At 45.9% G+C, this 12,278-nt stretch overlaps 2 protein-coding genes across 2 annotated transcripts; both read left to right on the top strand.

Annotated features, from left to right (window-relative positions):
* Positions 1–1,730: 1,730 nt before the first annotated feature.
* On the top strand, positions 1,731–2,828 carry V1513DRAFT_455400 (permease for cytosine/purines, uracil, thiamine, allantoin-domain-containing protein). The gene is made up of 2 exons (XM_066899489.1): positions 1,731–2,233; positions 2,286–2,828. The coding sequence occupies exons 1-2, from the start codon at positions 1,846–1,848 to the stop codon at positions 2,687–2,689; spliced, it is 792 nt and encodes a 263-aa protein (XP_066750308.1). The 5' UTR covers positions 1,731–1,845; the 3' UTR covers positions 2,690–2,828.
* Positions 2,829–5,681: 2,853 nt separating this feature from the next.
* Positions 5,682–7,258, top strand: V1513DRAFT_428465 (uncharacterized protein; the record flags this gene model as incomplete). The annotated part of the gene is made up of 2 exons (XM_066896289.1): positions 5,682–6,242; positions 6,296–7,258. 2 exons carry the CDS (start codon positions 5,682–5,684, stop codon positions 7,256–7,258), a joined length of 1,524 nt encoding a protein of 507 aa, XP_066750309.1.
* Between the last annotated feature and the right edge of the window lie 5,020 nt (positions 7,259–12,278).

The raw sequence follows: 12,278 nt of genomic DNA on the forward strand, positions 1-12,278 counted from the left end.
GTATTTGCCAGAGATGGACGTACCGCGGTGTGCCTTGCTCCCATGCTGCCGCAGCTATCACATTTGCTGGATTGGATGTTATCGATTTCGTCGACAACCACTTCAAGATAGAAGCATTGGAAGCGGCTTACAAGTATGGCATCCATGCCATGCCAACAATCGATCTGAATGAGCATGATGGTTCTCCACCTTGCGCACCGCCAACAACACGCCGGCAACCTGGCAGACCTCACAAGAAGAGAAGTCGCGCAAATGAGTATGTTGCTCGGAAGAAGAATATCTGTGGCAGATGCATGCAGCCAATGCATCACAACTCGAGAACGTGTAGAACCCGTAGATAAGGGAATCTACGAAACCACAACCCTAAACCAGGCTATCTCCATCTTCCCACATCAAGTCCACTCTCCTGACAGAAATCCTCTGCGCTTGACAAATAGCCACTAAAAGTTATAAACTGTAATTCAGGGGGCCGAACCAGGGAGCGAGGAGCGGCCCTTCCATAGTAACGAGCCGCACCCGTAAGGCAAGCAGCCGCTTCGGGGGCGGGGGGTTGGGGTTTGACCCTCAGAAACCAGACATTTTCATACGTTGCGAATTTGGCAATAGCAACGGCATCGTTAGGATCCTTGCATTTTTTTCACTTTTTTGCAGGAATTTCATGCCAATTCTTGGGCTGTTAATTTTTGGTGTTTCGGTTATAGGGCTGGGGTAGTATGCAGCTACCTTGGTGCTATAGCCTTTGTTGATACTGCTTGGTTAAGACTGAGGACTGCGCTTTGGCTAGGATGTTGGCATAATGATCTTAAGCAGCCCGTCTCGAAACACGGACCAAGGAGTCTAACAACTATGCGAGTGTTTGGGTGTAAAACCCGTACGCATAACGAAAGTAGTGCACCATCGACCGATCCTGATGTAAGAGCATAGCTGTTGAGAACACGTCGCCGGAGCTGGTAAATGGACCAGTGGCTTGGTTGTCGCTGGCTTGTATCTTCGGGGAGGACCGCCATTTCAGCCACAGGGAATAAGGTTGGGGCTGATGACCCTGGCCACAATAGGTCATTCTTTCTCTCTGAACCACATCAAAGGGTCACGTGCCTACATATGAGTAATTAGTTACACATCATATTGTTCTAAGCCAGCTCTCGATTGATTGCGACCTGTGGAGTAAGCATTAGCGGGACAAGGGATGATAGAAGTATATGATAAATTTGGAGCTACAGTAGCTGTAACAAGGCTTCTATCTGCTTGGACGAAGCTTAACTCGAAACCTTAAAAGGGGCGAGTATCGCTGCTCTCTCGATATGTTGCGTAGGCTTTGTTGCATCCAATCTGGCAGATAGCAGAATAGATAATAAGGGGTTGCACTTCAAGATTTAAGTGGACATCGGAGAGAGGTCGCTCAATAGATTCGCTTTGTCACATCTCCATTCACCAGTTTGGTTTGGCGATCAAATGGACTGTTGTGAAACGAATAATGCATATGGTTATCGTGCATTTTTGAGCAACGGCTTACCATCTAATGGAGTCTGGCTTTAAATCGCGAAATTGATAACACAGCGATTATGCTCTCCAATCAGACTTGCAGTATTTCATCATTTACTCTTTGACGGTCATATATTCTCCATAAGGTTCATTTTGGTTGTACGTGGGCCGTGCTTGGGCCACTTATCGTAGTGCTCGGACCCTAACGTAGTAATATATTTTGTCGATCCTATAAATCACGACTCGATTTTGATAAATTTATCGCCATTGTCACTTTCAAGCAATTTCGCCAAGTTTCTTATCGTAATTGTGTACGGGTTTCTGTCTCAGCGTCTGCCAAAACACATTACTGATTAGTCGGCAATGAGCTTAGCGGGACTTAAAGTTGAGCTTATCTGGTCGCCATGTCCAAACCTTACGGCGTTGCTGCCGTGCTGCCAAGAGGCACGGCCACATGATAAGACGACACTTCTATCAACCCACTTATATGCTTCGCAGAGCTCTCGTTCTTCCTGGTCCCCAAACAGTGCAAATCCGATGGACCTGAAGGGAAATCACGGCGTGGAAGTTCTCGCCGCAGACTACGACAGTAAGCAAAACTCCGAGGGCGATGCCCAGTCTGCCGAGCCCGTCGGCTTCTGGGCCAAGTTTAACAAATGGATTCAACTCGACTCGGCAGCTGAAGGCCGGTACTCGAATCATGATCTTGATCCCGTGCCAGTCGAAGAGCGAACATGGCTTGCTCGACACTGTGAGATTATTCGAAACAATTGTCAATAATGCACACTGACGCTATCATACAGACGCGCTCTTCTGGATCTCCGACCACTTGTCAGTGTCCGGGTTCCGTACGGCTGCTTCGGTCATGGCCATCGGTTTGTCGTGGAAACTGTCGCTTGGCTGCATTGCGCTCGCCAATATCATCCAAGGCGTTGTCATCACCGCCAATGGCATCGGCGGGACGAAGTACCACATCCCGTTCTGGGTTGAGCCGCGCGTCATACGGCTACTATTTGTCATATCTCATGATCGTCATGTGCATGATTGTTATGTAAACTTTGGCCGGCAAAGGAAACATATGTCGACTGCGCGGTTTCTATTGACGATGAGACGAGTGACGTCGTCGACGTTGCGCAGAGTAACTCATCAGTTGGAGAGAAGCGTCTGTCGGTGTAGAGATGTATTTTTTATTTTTCATTTTTATTGAGTTGTAGCTAAGGTCTACTATGTTTGCTTAACTTGAGCGTGGTTTGCATTCGGGCACGCGCTTAAAGCTCCAAGGATTCGTAAAAGTTTTGTACGTGTCGTTAGTTAATCTTTGAGAAACTGAGGAAGCAATTGACCGGAATGGTTATCAACATGTGTGATGTGTCACATAAACAAACCCGATGTAGGCCTCTTACATATAAAAAATCATTGTTAGAGTATGGCGCTTTATCCTGCTGCACTCATTGCCTTGGACTAACTAAGGGTTCAATTTTACTGATTATTGATTAATTTTCCGGGTTAGGGTTTCTAAGCGATCACTGACAATCAAGCTCATGGTGCTGAAACTCTTCTTATTATTTTATTACCGTGCCGGCATCATTTACCCTCCCTGATTCAATTCACAATATAAGCAATGGGTTGAGGACATGTCTTGCGCGGAGTGGAGCGATGTGGTGCATGATCCAAACCTCACTACTACGGTGCCCCTGAACCTTCTATATTCTCTCCTGCGGTTTATGCACAGCGGTCGCCTTCAAATACTGCCAGAGCTACCTCTTTAAAGACCGCTTGTTTTGACTGCCCAACGGACGCGTCGCCAGGCTGGCAGGACAGCCCGACGAGCTCTGTTATGCTCTTGCAAATAGACCATAATACGCCCACATTCTTGTTGCCAATTAAGGGTCTTAGTCTTAACTGGCATCCCCACCACGTCTCCGATCTGGCATGACTGTCGACGTCGGCTCTGCGTTCTCCGCTTCAGTAATCACTTTGTCGGCGTACTGATCAATGTCAGACATTATTGGTATTGATTATGATGTGGTAATTTAGAAAGTCAGTAAGTGTGAGAAATATTGAAGTGAATGGACGTGGAAGATGTAGGAATGTGAATGTATTGAAGTGAATGGACGTGGAAAATGTAGGAATGTGAATGTATTGAAGTGAATGGACGTGGAAGATGTAGGAATGTGAATGACGACCAGTCTCAAGGACAATTCAGGTCTATATATACATGAACAAACACCTCAATTGTGGAGAAGTCCCTTCCTCAAGCTCCCCCTTGCCAGATATCCGAGAGATCAAGAACTCATGGTTCTTATACCGACACAGCATAGCGTTGACCAATCGGAAAGAGATGGTGAGAACTGATGTGAACTGTCTGAGACCCGAAGTGAAGGGAAGACTCGTTTCCGTCGACAGTGCTCTCAACTGGAAGACAGAGACGGAACACTCGACCGAGGTCGCTATCCGATCCTCACAGTGGAGAACAACCAAACTCCAAGAGTGTGCTCTATCCGACTTTGGAAGTGGAGGCTGACCAATTTTCAACAAGTAAGATGCAGCGAGGAGGGAACAAATAGTTGTCGACGCGTCAAAATACGCCAGTGTTTACGTTTTTTCTACGCGAATAGTCTGATAGTATGTGCCCTAACCCATAACCAACCCCGGGAAATAATCATAATCAGCAAAATTGAGTTTATTCTTGAAAACCTACTGGTAGTCTCGATATGGAAGGCCCAGGCCTGTACCCTACATTATAGTTGCAAGCCACACGTGCCCACATGTGACCACACGTGCCAGCTCAAGAGGAGCGAGATGTTCAGATAAGGCAGATATGTCGCTGCATACGGCCTCACTTATACTAAGCATTGTAACAAGGATCAGCATATATGATATATCATGGCCATTGCGGTCGAAAAATGTCACAGTGCAACTTTCATCGTGAATTAGACAAGTAAAAAAAAAATAGATTGGTGGAGTCCGAGGCTGCATGACTTAGACATGCGCAGGATCCGTTACTCTGACAAGGCGTCAAATAAATTTCGTATTCGGAAGCATGTACTCAACTCCGCAAAATAGTGGACATTGAGGAAACGCAACATTTGTAAAGTCCTGAAGGGGCTTAGATTGCGCAATAGTCTTTTAGAACTAACTTTATCGCATTATTTCCTTAGAATTTAAAATTGCTAGTGTTGCAAAATCAGGTCAGTGGCGTTGTCTTGACGAGATACAGGTTAATGGAAATTTTTTTCTTAGCGCACGCGGAAGCGTCTAATTTTAGAGTGGAGAAGTTACAGTTCAGTAATGGCGCATTTAAGAAGATACTGGCAAAAAAATTTCAATAAGCTCTAGGGAAAGAATGGAGTCGTCGATTGGCTGATACGGGCACAGACCTGCTTCGACACTCGACACTAGTCACTAATTTGAGAAGGTGACAATCTGTAAAACCATAACTAACCGCTTGTCGACAATTCATTCTCCACGGCGACAAAATATATCTTGACGCTCAGTTCCCAATGCTAGTAGTGAAATGAGGATGTCTGTAGTGGACAAGAGGAATTTGATGTCAAATTTGTCGGTGTTCTCAGTTTGGTGCAGATTGAGGCCCTAACTATGTGCACCGCACTAGCCGCCGATTAATTCATATAATTGTAGCTAATATTCGTCCGAGTCAACTGTCGGACGCAGATCGGCAGCAGGGACCAATCAGTAGTAGTTAAGTTCGACTAGTGGACAAGTTTCACCTGATCAAGTTCCCGCTCGACATCTGCTGAGCAGCTAATCGGGATTTGAATGCAGCGATAACACGTGGTTGCGCAAGCTAATGCGGAAAGGCGTCGAGGCTGCATGATAACTAATTGATTAGACATAGACCAGAGAGAAAGTTCATAGACTCTCTGCCCGCGTCCAGTTGCTTTTTTTGACGAGATAGTCATCAGCAGCCGACGGAGCTGAAGCCAGGTCGAAATAGTTACGTTCATGCTCTTGTATTGTTGATACTCTAAGTTTTTCTGCTTGCCTGTTTGTGAAGTATACCTGCACTTTCTCCTGCCGGTGTCTGCGCACTGTACACGATGTTTAAATGAGCCTTCTCTATGACTTGCTGTATTTTCAATAGCCTCTTTTGTATGCTGGCCACTGTGTAGAATGGGTATATATTATCCTCTATTCCCCCGTCTGCCAATCACTCAAAGTCAATAATACTGATCACGATGTCCACTGCCTCCGCTCCTCTCGCTGCTTCCTCCTCATCGTCTGATAGACCAGCCAGCCCCGCCAGCGTAGGCTCGCCTCCCCAATCACCGACGCCATCAATCACAATCCCACTCCCGTTATGGACGAATCAGCTTCCAGCGTGGAAAACGCAGATTCCGGCATTGAAGCGACCTGTTGGTGTCTTGGGCAAGAGCCAAAAGTTTCTACTCGGCATCCAAGTCTTTGCTGCTGTGTACCTCCTCTGGCTGCTCGCGAAGTTCCACTACTACGGCACCATAACTCATGATCCGTTGCTTTCGTTTGAGATGCCACTCGGTGAATCATTAGAGGCTGCCAGTACGGAAACAAGCGAGGATTTTTGGACAGATGACTTGCCAATCAAGGGACATTCCGAATATCCGCTGAATGTTTTCTTGGTCAACACTCCCAACTATCATTTTGAGGTCTTCGTGCCAATTATTGAGACGTTTAAGCGCATTGACAACATCAACATCACTCTCTTCTCGACTGAAGAAGGCATGGACAAATGGGGTCTTCGCAATGCCATGGAGATTGAGGTGAGTCTTACAGAGTATCCATTATTGTGCGCGCGTCACTAATGCCCACCAAGCGCGACGGTTTAACTCTTCTCGATGCCAAAGTCACTCCCGTTGACCAAACCGGCGTCAATCCAGAATTTATTTTCCTGACAACTTGCCCGGAGGACATGCGCACATTGGGCAAGTCGCTCCATGTGGCGCTCACGAATGGCGCCCACGTGATGTGCATCGTCCACCAAGCTCATCTCTGGGACTACCGCGCTGTTCAGCAGTACGCCAACGAGATCTCGTTCATGCGACCATGGGTCGAGCGTGGACAATGGCATTTTGCCGCGCTATCGCAACACGTACATACGTACATCCGGTCCAATTTCCCACAATATCTGGAGACACCGGGGCGAGAGTACCGTCCGCTGTTGTTTCATCCAGTGTTTAACTTTACTGCGCCGGAGAATCTCGACTTCAACTCCGCTGCACCATTTGCCATTATTCCAGGGAAGTTCGAGTCCGAGCGACGCGACTATGACACTATCTTTACGGAATACGGCAACCTCAACTGTGACATCAATCTCCGCCTTGTCGGTTCTGGCCTCATTCCACGAATTGCGGACGAACTAAGCCACAAGATTGGATTTATTACAAACCTTAACTTTTTCGAGTTCTTCCACGAGATGTCAAAAGGCGTTGCAATCATCCCTACCCTTGGCAACGAACATTATCTAAAGTCTCAGGCTTCTTCTACGGTCGCTACATCGATTATTGCTGGCACGCCATTGATCGCGTCTCAGCAATTCATTGTTGCGCATTCGCAGATCCCAATTGAAGCAGTCTGGCTTCAAGGCGAGCACGAGACCGAATTACAAGTGCTGCAGCGGGTCGGACATCTCAATTCGTCAGAATGGCAACAAAAGAAGGACACAGTCGAGCGGCTGCGGTGGACTTTGATTCGTGACAACGTTGCGAGAGCTGAACGTATGTTAAATGTAATTGGTACCAAATATCGACCTGGCCTTCAGAACGTCTCGTCATCTTAAAATTCGTTTTTGTTTTGGTTTTCAATTTGGCATGTTATGGGATGGAGTTGTGAGTCTTGTACGTGTATTATTTCTTCTGTATATTATACCGACATTCATTATTAGAAGCATTAGATTTGCAATTGAAATTTGTTGTTTCCTTTTTTGGAATCACCGTCCCATTTCAGACTTTGCTTTTACAGATTTGTTGGGCTGCATATTTGAAGTAGGTGTACTCGAGGTGCTTGAGCAAATTTCTTTCGACGCCTCAGACTACCCAAAACCGACACTTACAGCACACACCTAGTCTATGTACCGTAATTATCGGCAGCTTATACACGCAATCTACCAATAACAACTCAGCCTATTACAGTTGTGAACGCCGAGTGGCAGTATGTGGCTGTATTCGGGAGACGGCGCAAAAAAAAATACCCATTTGATTGCATGGACTGCTCGGTTGTAAGGTCCAGTAAGGTACGGGAAGCTTATTTTGTCACTTGCAATTTAAGTTTGAAGATGCGGCACAGACGCGAGTGTGCGCAGACACCGAAAAACTAAACGGGTCGGCTGCACGAAGAATTTCCTCTCTGATACATCCAATGACCGGTCTGAAAAAAAGAAAATGGCGCTATTATTGTACAAGCAAGATTTCGTTCCAGCCTGACCAGTTTGTCTAAAGATGCCATCGCATTCCCCAATGTTGTGTAATTCGCATCACACCTCGTCAGAAACAGGACTTCGAACCCAAAACGGTACAGTACAGGTGGCGGCAACTTTTCCAAGCAGCACCGATCGTAATGCTAAAATCATTTATAGCGATAAGTCATAGGAACTCGGCAAATAAACGAGCAGTGTCTTTCATTTAATAAATATGAAATAAAAAAAAAAGTGATTGCGTGTATCGACAGACTATCAGTCCATTACGTCGTCTGTTTGTTTCCTACTCTGGCCAAAATCATTGACAGGCATTCAGGCAAGAAAAATCAGGCGATTGCGGCTCAGGTAATTACTTTGCGGAATACGGAAATCTTAAAGAAGCATGCGCGGAACAACTTTGTGATTTCCTCCAGTCGTCAAAATGCGAAGTTGTGATGTATGTCGAATATTTTGCTCGGGAAGTCTAAATTTTTGGACATGTGTCTTCAAACTTTATTTTCCACCGCTTCATATTGCCTTTTTGCATCGAGGCCAGCCACTCTCTTATCGCACAAGTTGTTCTAGTTTGCTTTGCTTTTGCCAAGTTTTGTTGCTATCGAGTAGACGAGTTTCCCACGTGTTCCAGGCTTTCTGAGCCAGTAAATGATGACGGAAGTGGTCAGACTCTTTGGCCCGGACGATAATTGAGTTATTGTATGATTAGCCCGGACAACTATAATTGTTTAGACACATTCTTGGGTAATGATCGATCTCGAAAAAAATTACGTAATTATTTTGCCGATTTGCCGATATCGTAACACTTTCTATCGGCGAACCAACGGTTCGACGATAAATATTGTCGAACGGCAATCGTCAAACAAAGGGAATGCCGATATCGTATCGTCGACGATATCGCATCGTCAATATCGGCAAAACGTGAACAGCCCTACTACAAACATCATTAGTATGCCGCCATGGACACTAATACAATCTAAACATGGAGTTCTTGGACTCCGCCTCACGATCTGTCATCTATCCCGGCCGTGTTAAAACAGAACTGACGTAAATTTTGGAAACCCTTGTTACCCTGCCGGCATCATTTACCCTCCTGTTTCAATCGCCACAGTAACAAACGCGCTACGCGTAAACATCAATTATTATGACTGGTTTGGTGGCCATTTTTGATATTTGCCGTTTATTGATTTTTTCTTGACTGCATGGTTTTGACGGTCTTCCTCGCCTCCCTGGCTAGTGATTACACTGGTCGGGCAGTTATTCTCACTACAGGTAGCTAATTTCCAATGGTTTGATTTGTCTTTGGCTTTGCATCCTGGAACATCACCGTCGATGCTGGCTTAGAATTTCAAAACAGAAATAACAGGTTTTCGTTGGATCGCGTCGTTATGATGTGTGAACTGCTTTAGCATGGCCAATTGTGGAACTGCTCGACCTTGTCAAGTATCTTCATTATTTGCTACACCTCACAGCGGGCGTTCACGTTCCGTTTTGGTTAATATTTATGAATGGAGTTATTCGAGTACCTTTTTATTACATAATTCTAATTATATATATGTTGGGAATGAGGGCAAACAAGTGGAGTGAACAAATTAATATGGCAGAGTGCTTGGAATATCGCGATTTCGATAACGAAGCGTGGTGCTTACTTTTCGGTCTCACATATTGCCATGAACGGCTGGTCTACGTGGCGAGTATGTGTAATATGTCAAAATGACAGCTGCAGTGTGCACATTTACTATGGCTGGGTGGTTTCCATGTTCTTGTCAGGAGCGAGACTGTCATTGGAAAGTTCAATACAAAATACGGTTGTTGGAGGCCGGCCGATGCACCTACACCTTTCCATTCTGAAGAGCTCTCCTCCAGATTGAACAGAACTCGAGCACGCAAATTCGGTCTTGAATACAGCTTTGGCAAGTAAGGAATTCCCGGCCTCACCAACTCGGCGATATGCGAAGCGAATCAGTCGGCCGAAAGGTCCCGGCCTCACCAACTCGGCGATATGCGAAGCGAATCAGTGGGCCGAAAGTCAGAATGCTGAACTACGATTTTACGGAAGGAACTTCAAGAGTGTAGGGAGTAGACCCGCAAGAACGAACAAAGGCAAGAGAATCAAATTAGAGGGCGAATTTGTGTTTAGTACAGAGGTTAAGTGTTGAAAATTGTTCGCGAGGCGGAACAGAAGGCTAAGACTCATCTCTCGTCCTGGGCCATTGGCTGACACCTGAATTCGTGCATAAGGAACATGTTCTTGAATTCAAAGAGCTCGAAGGTACTCACAGTGGAGAGAACATGGCAATGGCGGTCTCTGCCCTTCTTCAGGAGCTGAATCTCGGTCCAAAGCTCTTACGATCACGGGAGATAATGCTTCTAGCAACGAAGTTCGATGTCCGACTTCCATGCAATTCTCCTAGCTCAACGTGATACTACAGGAAGCCGCAGCCACTTTTACAGTTGCCGCCGTCTCAGGAAGCCAACCCTTCGACCGAGTTGCGTCTTTTGCCAAAGCTCCAGGGCAGTCAATCCGATATCGATCGGTATTTTGATGACGGTGTCATTAGCCTCGCAAATGCTAAGGCTAATGAGAACTGGCTCTTTGAGTGGTGGAACGCCCATAAAGGCGAGTATCCGCAAATGGCAGAGCTGCTCGAGGTTTCTTGCCGTTGCCAGCATCTGAAGTAATGAGCGGCTCTTCAGCAGTGGCAGGAATTTGCTAACCCTGCGGAGGTATTGAATGAATGTGGAAATTGGCATTGCTTCGTGCGATAGTGGCCGCTTTTTAAAGGATAGACTTATTCTTGTTACGAAAGCTCTTTATACACCCTGAACCCCGAAAGCAGGACAGGTAGCACAGCGCAATTTTTCGCAACCCTCTGAACTTTAAGTTTTTGTATAGTTTGATTTTCTTTTAGATGATAACTTATGCCTTAACCTAACGGCAACGAGGTCTGAACCAGGTATTATGGGGCGACGGGTGGCCGGAAAGTGGTGGTGTATGGCGGCAGTACACACTTCTCCATGAGCCAATAATGCAACATCGCTCAAGGACGGATTATCCGTGGACAATGCGGATACGGATAGGGACTCGGATTCAGTGGCGCCCAATTGAAAAAGTAGATAAAGTAGAAGAAGAGGAAGAACTAGAGAATAGTTCGAGCGAGTCGGAGCTGAATTTGGTCAATTGTGTGGCGCCTAGGACAAGGTCAAAGTTAAAAGTTTGAACACTGTGTCCGGGATCCCCATATGACCGGGATCCCCATACGGTACCGTAGTTATAAAGGTTTATTCTTACGTTTTAAACGGGCTTTCAAAAGAAAACGTAAAGTTTGGGTGTTTAATTCGTACGGACGGCACCGTCACGGTAGAAACCGATCATGAGCATCCTCTACGTGTTGGTGGAATCAAGTTTGCAGATGGTAAATATCATTCACACGAAAATTGTCGCGTACGTTTTTAGGTTTAGAGATCGAGTACTCCCAGGGTAAAATTAACACAGGCGTTTATTCCGTAGGTCTCACTCATTTGACCAACGCATAACTGCATAAATCACTATGTTCGATCTTGTACGCACTGTTAGGTCCATACTTGGAGAAAGCTAGCAACAGTCTGGATTTTACTTCCACAAATATTCGAACGGCGTTGCATCTATAGCGTGTTTCCGCCTTCATTACCTACAGTTCCGCATGCAGGAGATATAAATAAGTAACTTACAGGGTAGATTCATTGACTTTTGGGATACATTTCAATTACAAGGTAACTTTCGTAGGTGTGTGGGGAGCAATTTAGAAAACCCAAGCCCTGACGAAGACCTCAAGTGGCCGAACGTCATCATGATTCTGCCTGGTGAACAACATGTGGTGCCCATGAATACGTGCTCAAGAACCATTTAGATACATCATGCTCATTACCAAAATTTGGAAAATCACAGAGTTTGTTCTTTGTGCATCTTCACGATGAATTCTGTGTGCGGCCACAGGCGAGAAAAGACACGATCTGCACCTTGCGTGATTATGTCGAAAACACGTGTCGACAACGAAGCGCCGATATGGTCCACCATTTGAGGGAGGGAAATGCGTCGATGGCCCGGTCCTCTCTTATAGGTCGCGATTGAGAAAGAGAAAACGTCCGAGCATGGGTTCGACAGCGGTAGAAGAGGTTCTAAATTTCATTAAAGAAGGCGCGGGGAGACGATATGTTGGGAAGATGACTAACCTTCAATTTGATGAACTGATCGCGAAAGTTGGCGATTGTCAGAGGTATTGTATTGCATATGTAGATGGAGAGTGACATATAGCGCGCTCTTCGTTCTGACAATAAGTATGCGTCGCTAACGTTCACGGCGGAACAGCTGGCCACGGATTCAGTATTATGCACCGGATCAAGAAGTAGT

The sequence above is a fragment of the Lipomyces chichibuensis genome (assembly GCF_038497645.1).
Source record: "Lipomyces chichibuensis strain CBS 12929 unplaced genomic scaffold V1513scaffold_108, whole genome shotgun sequence".
In the NCBI taxonomy this organism is placed as follows: domain Eukaryota; kingdom Fungi; phylum Ascomycota; class Lipomycetes; order Lipomycetales; family Lipomycetaceae; genus Lipomyces; species Lipomyces chichibuensis.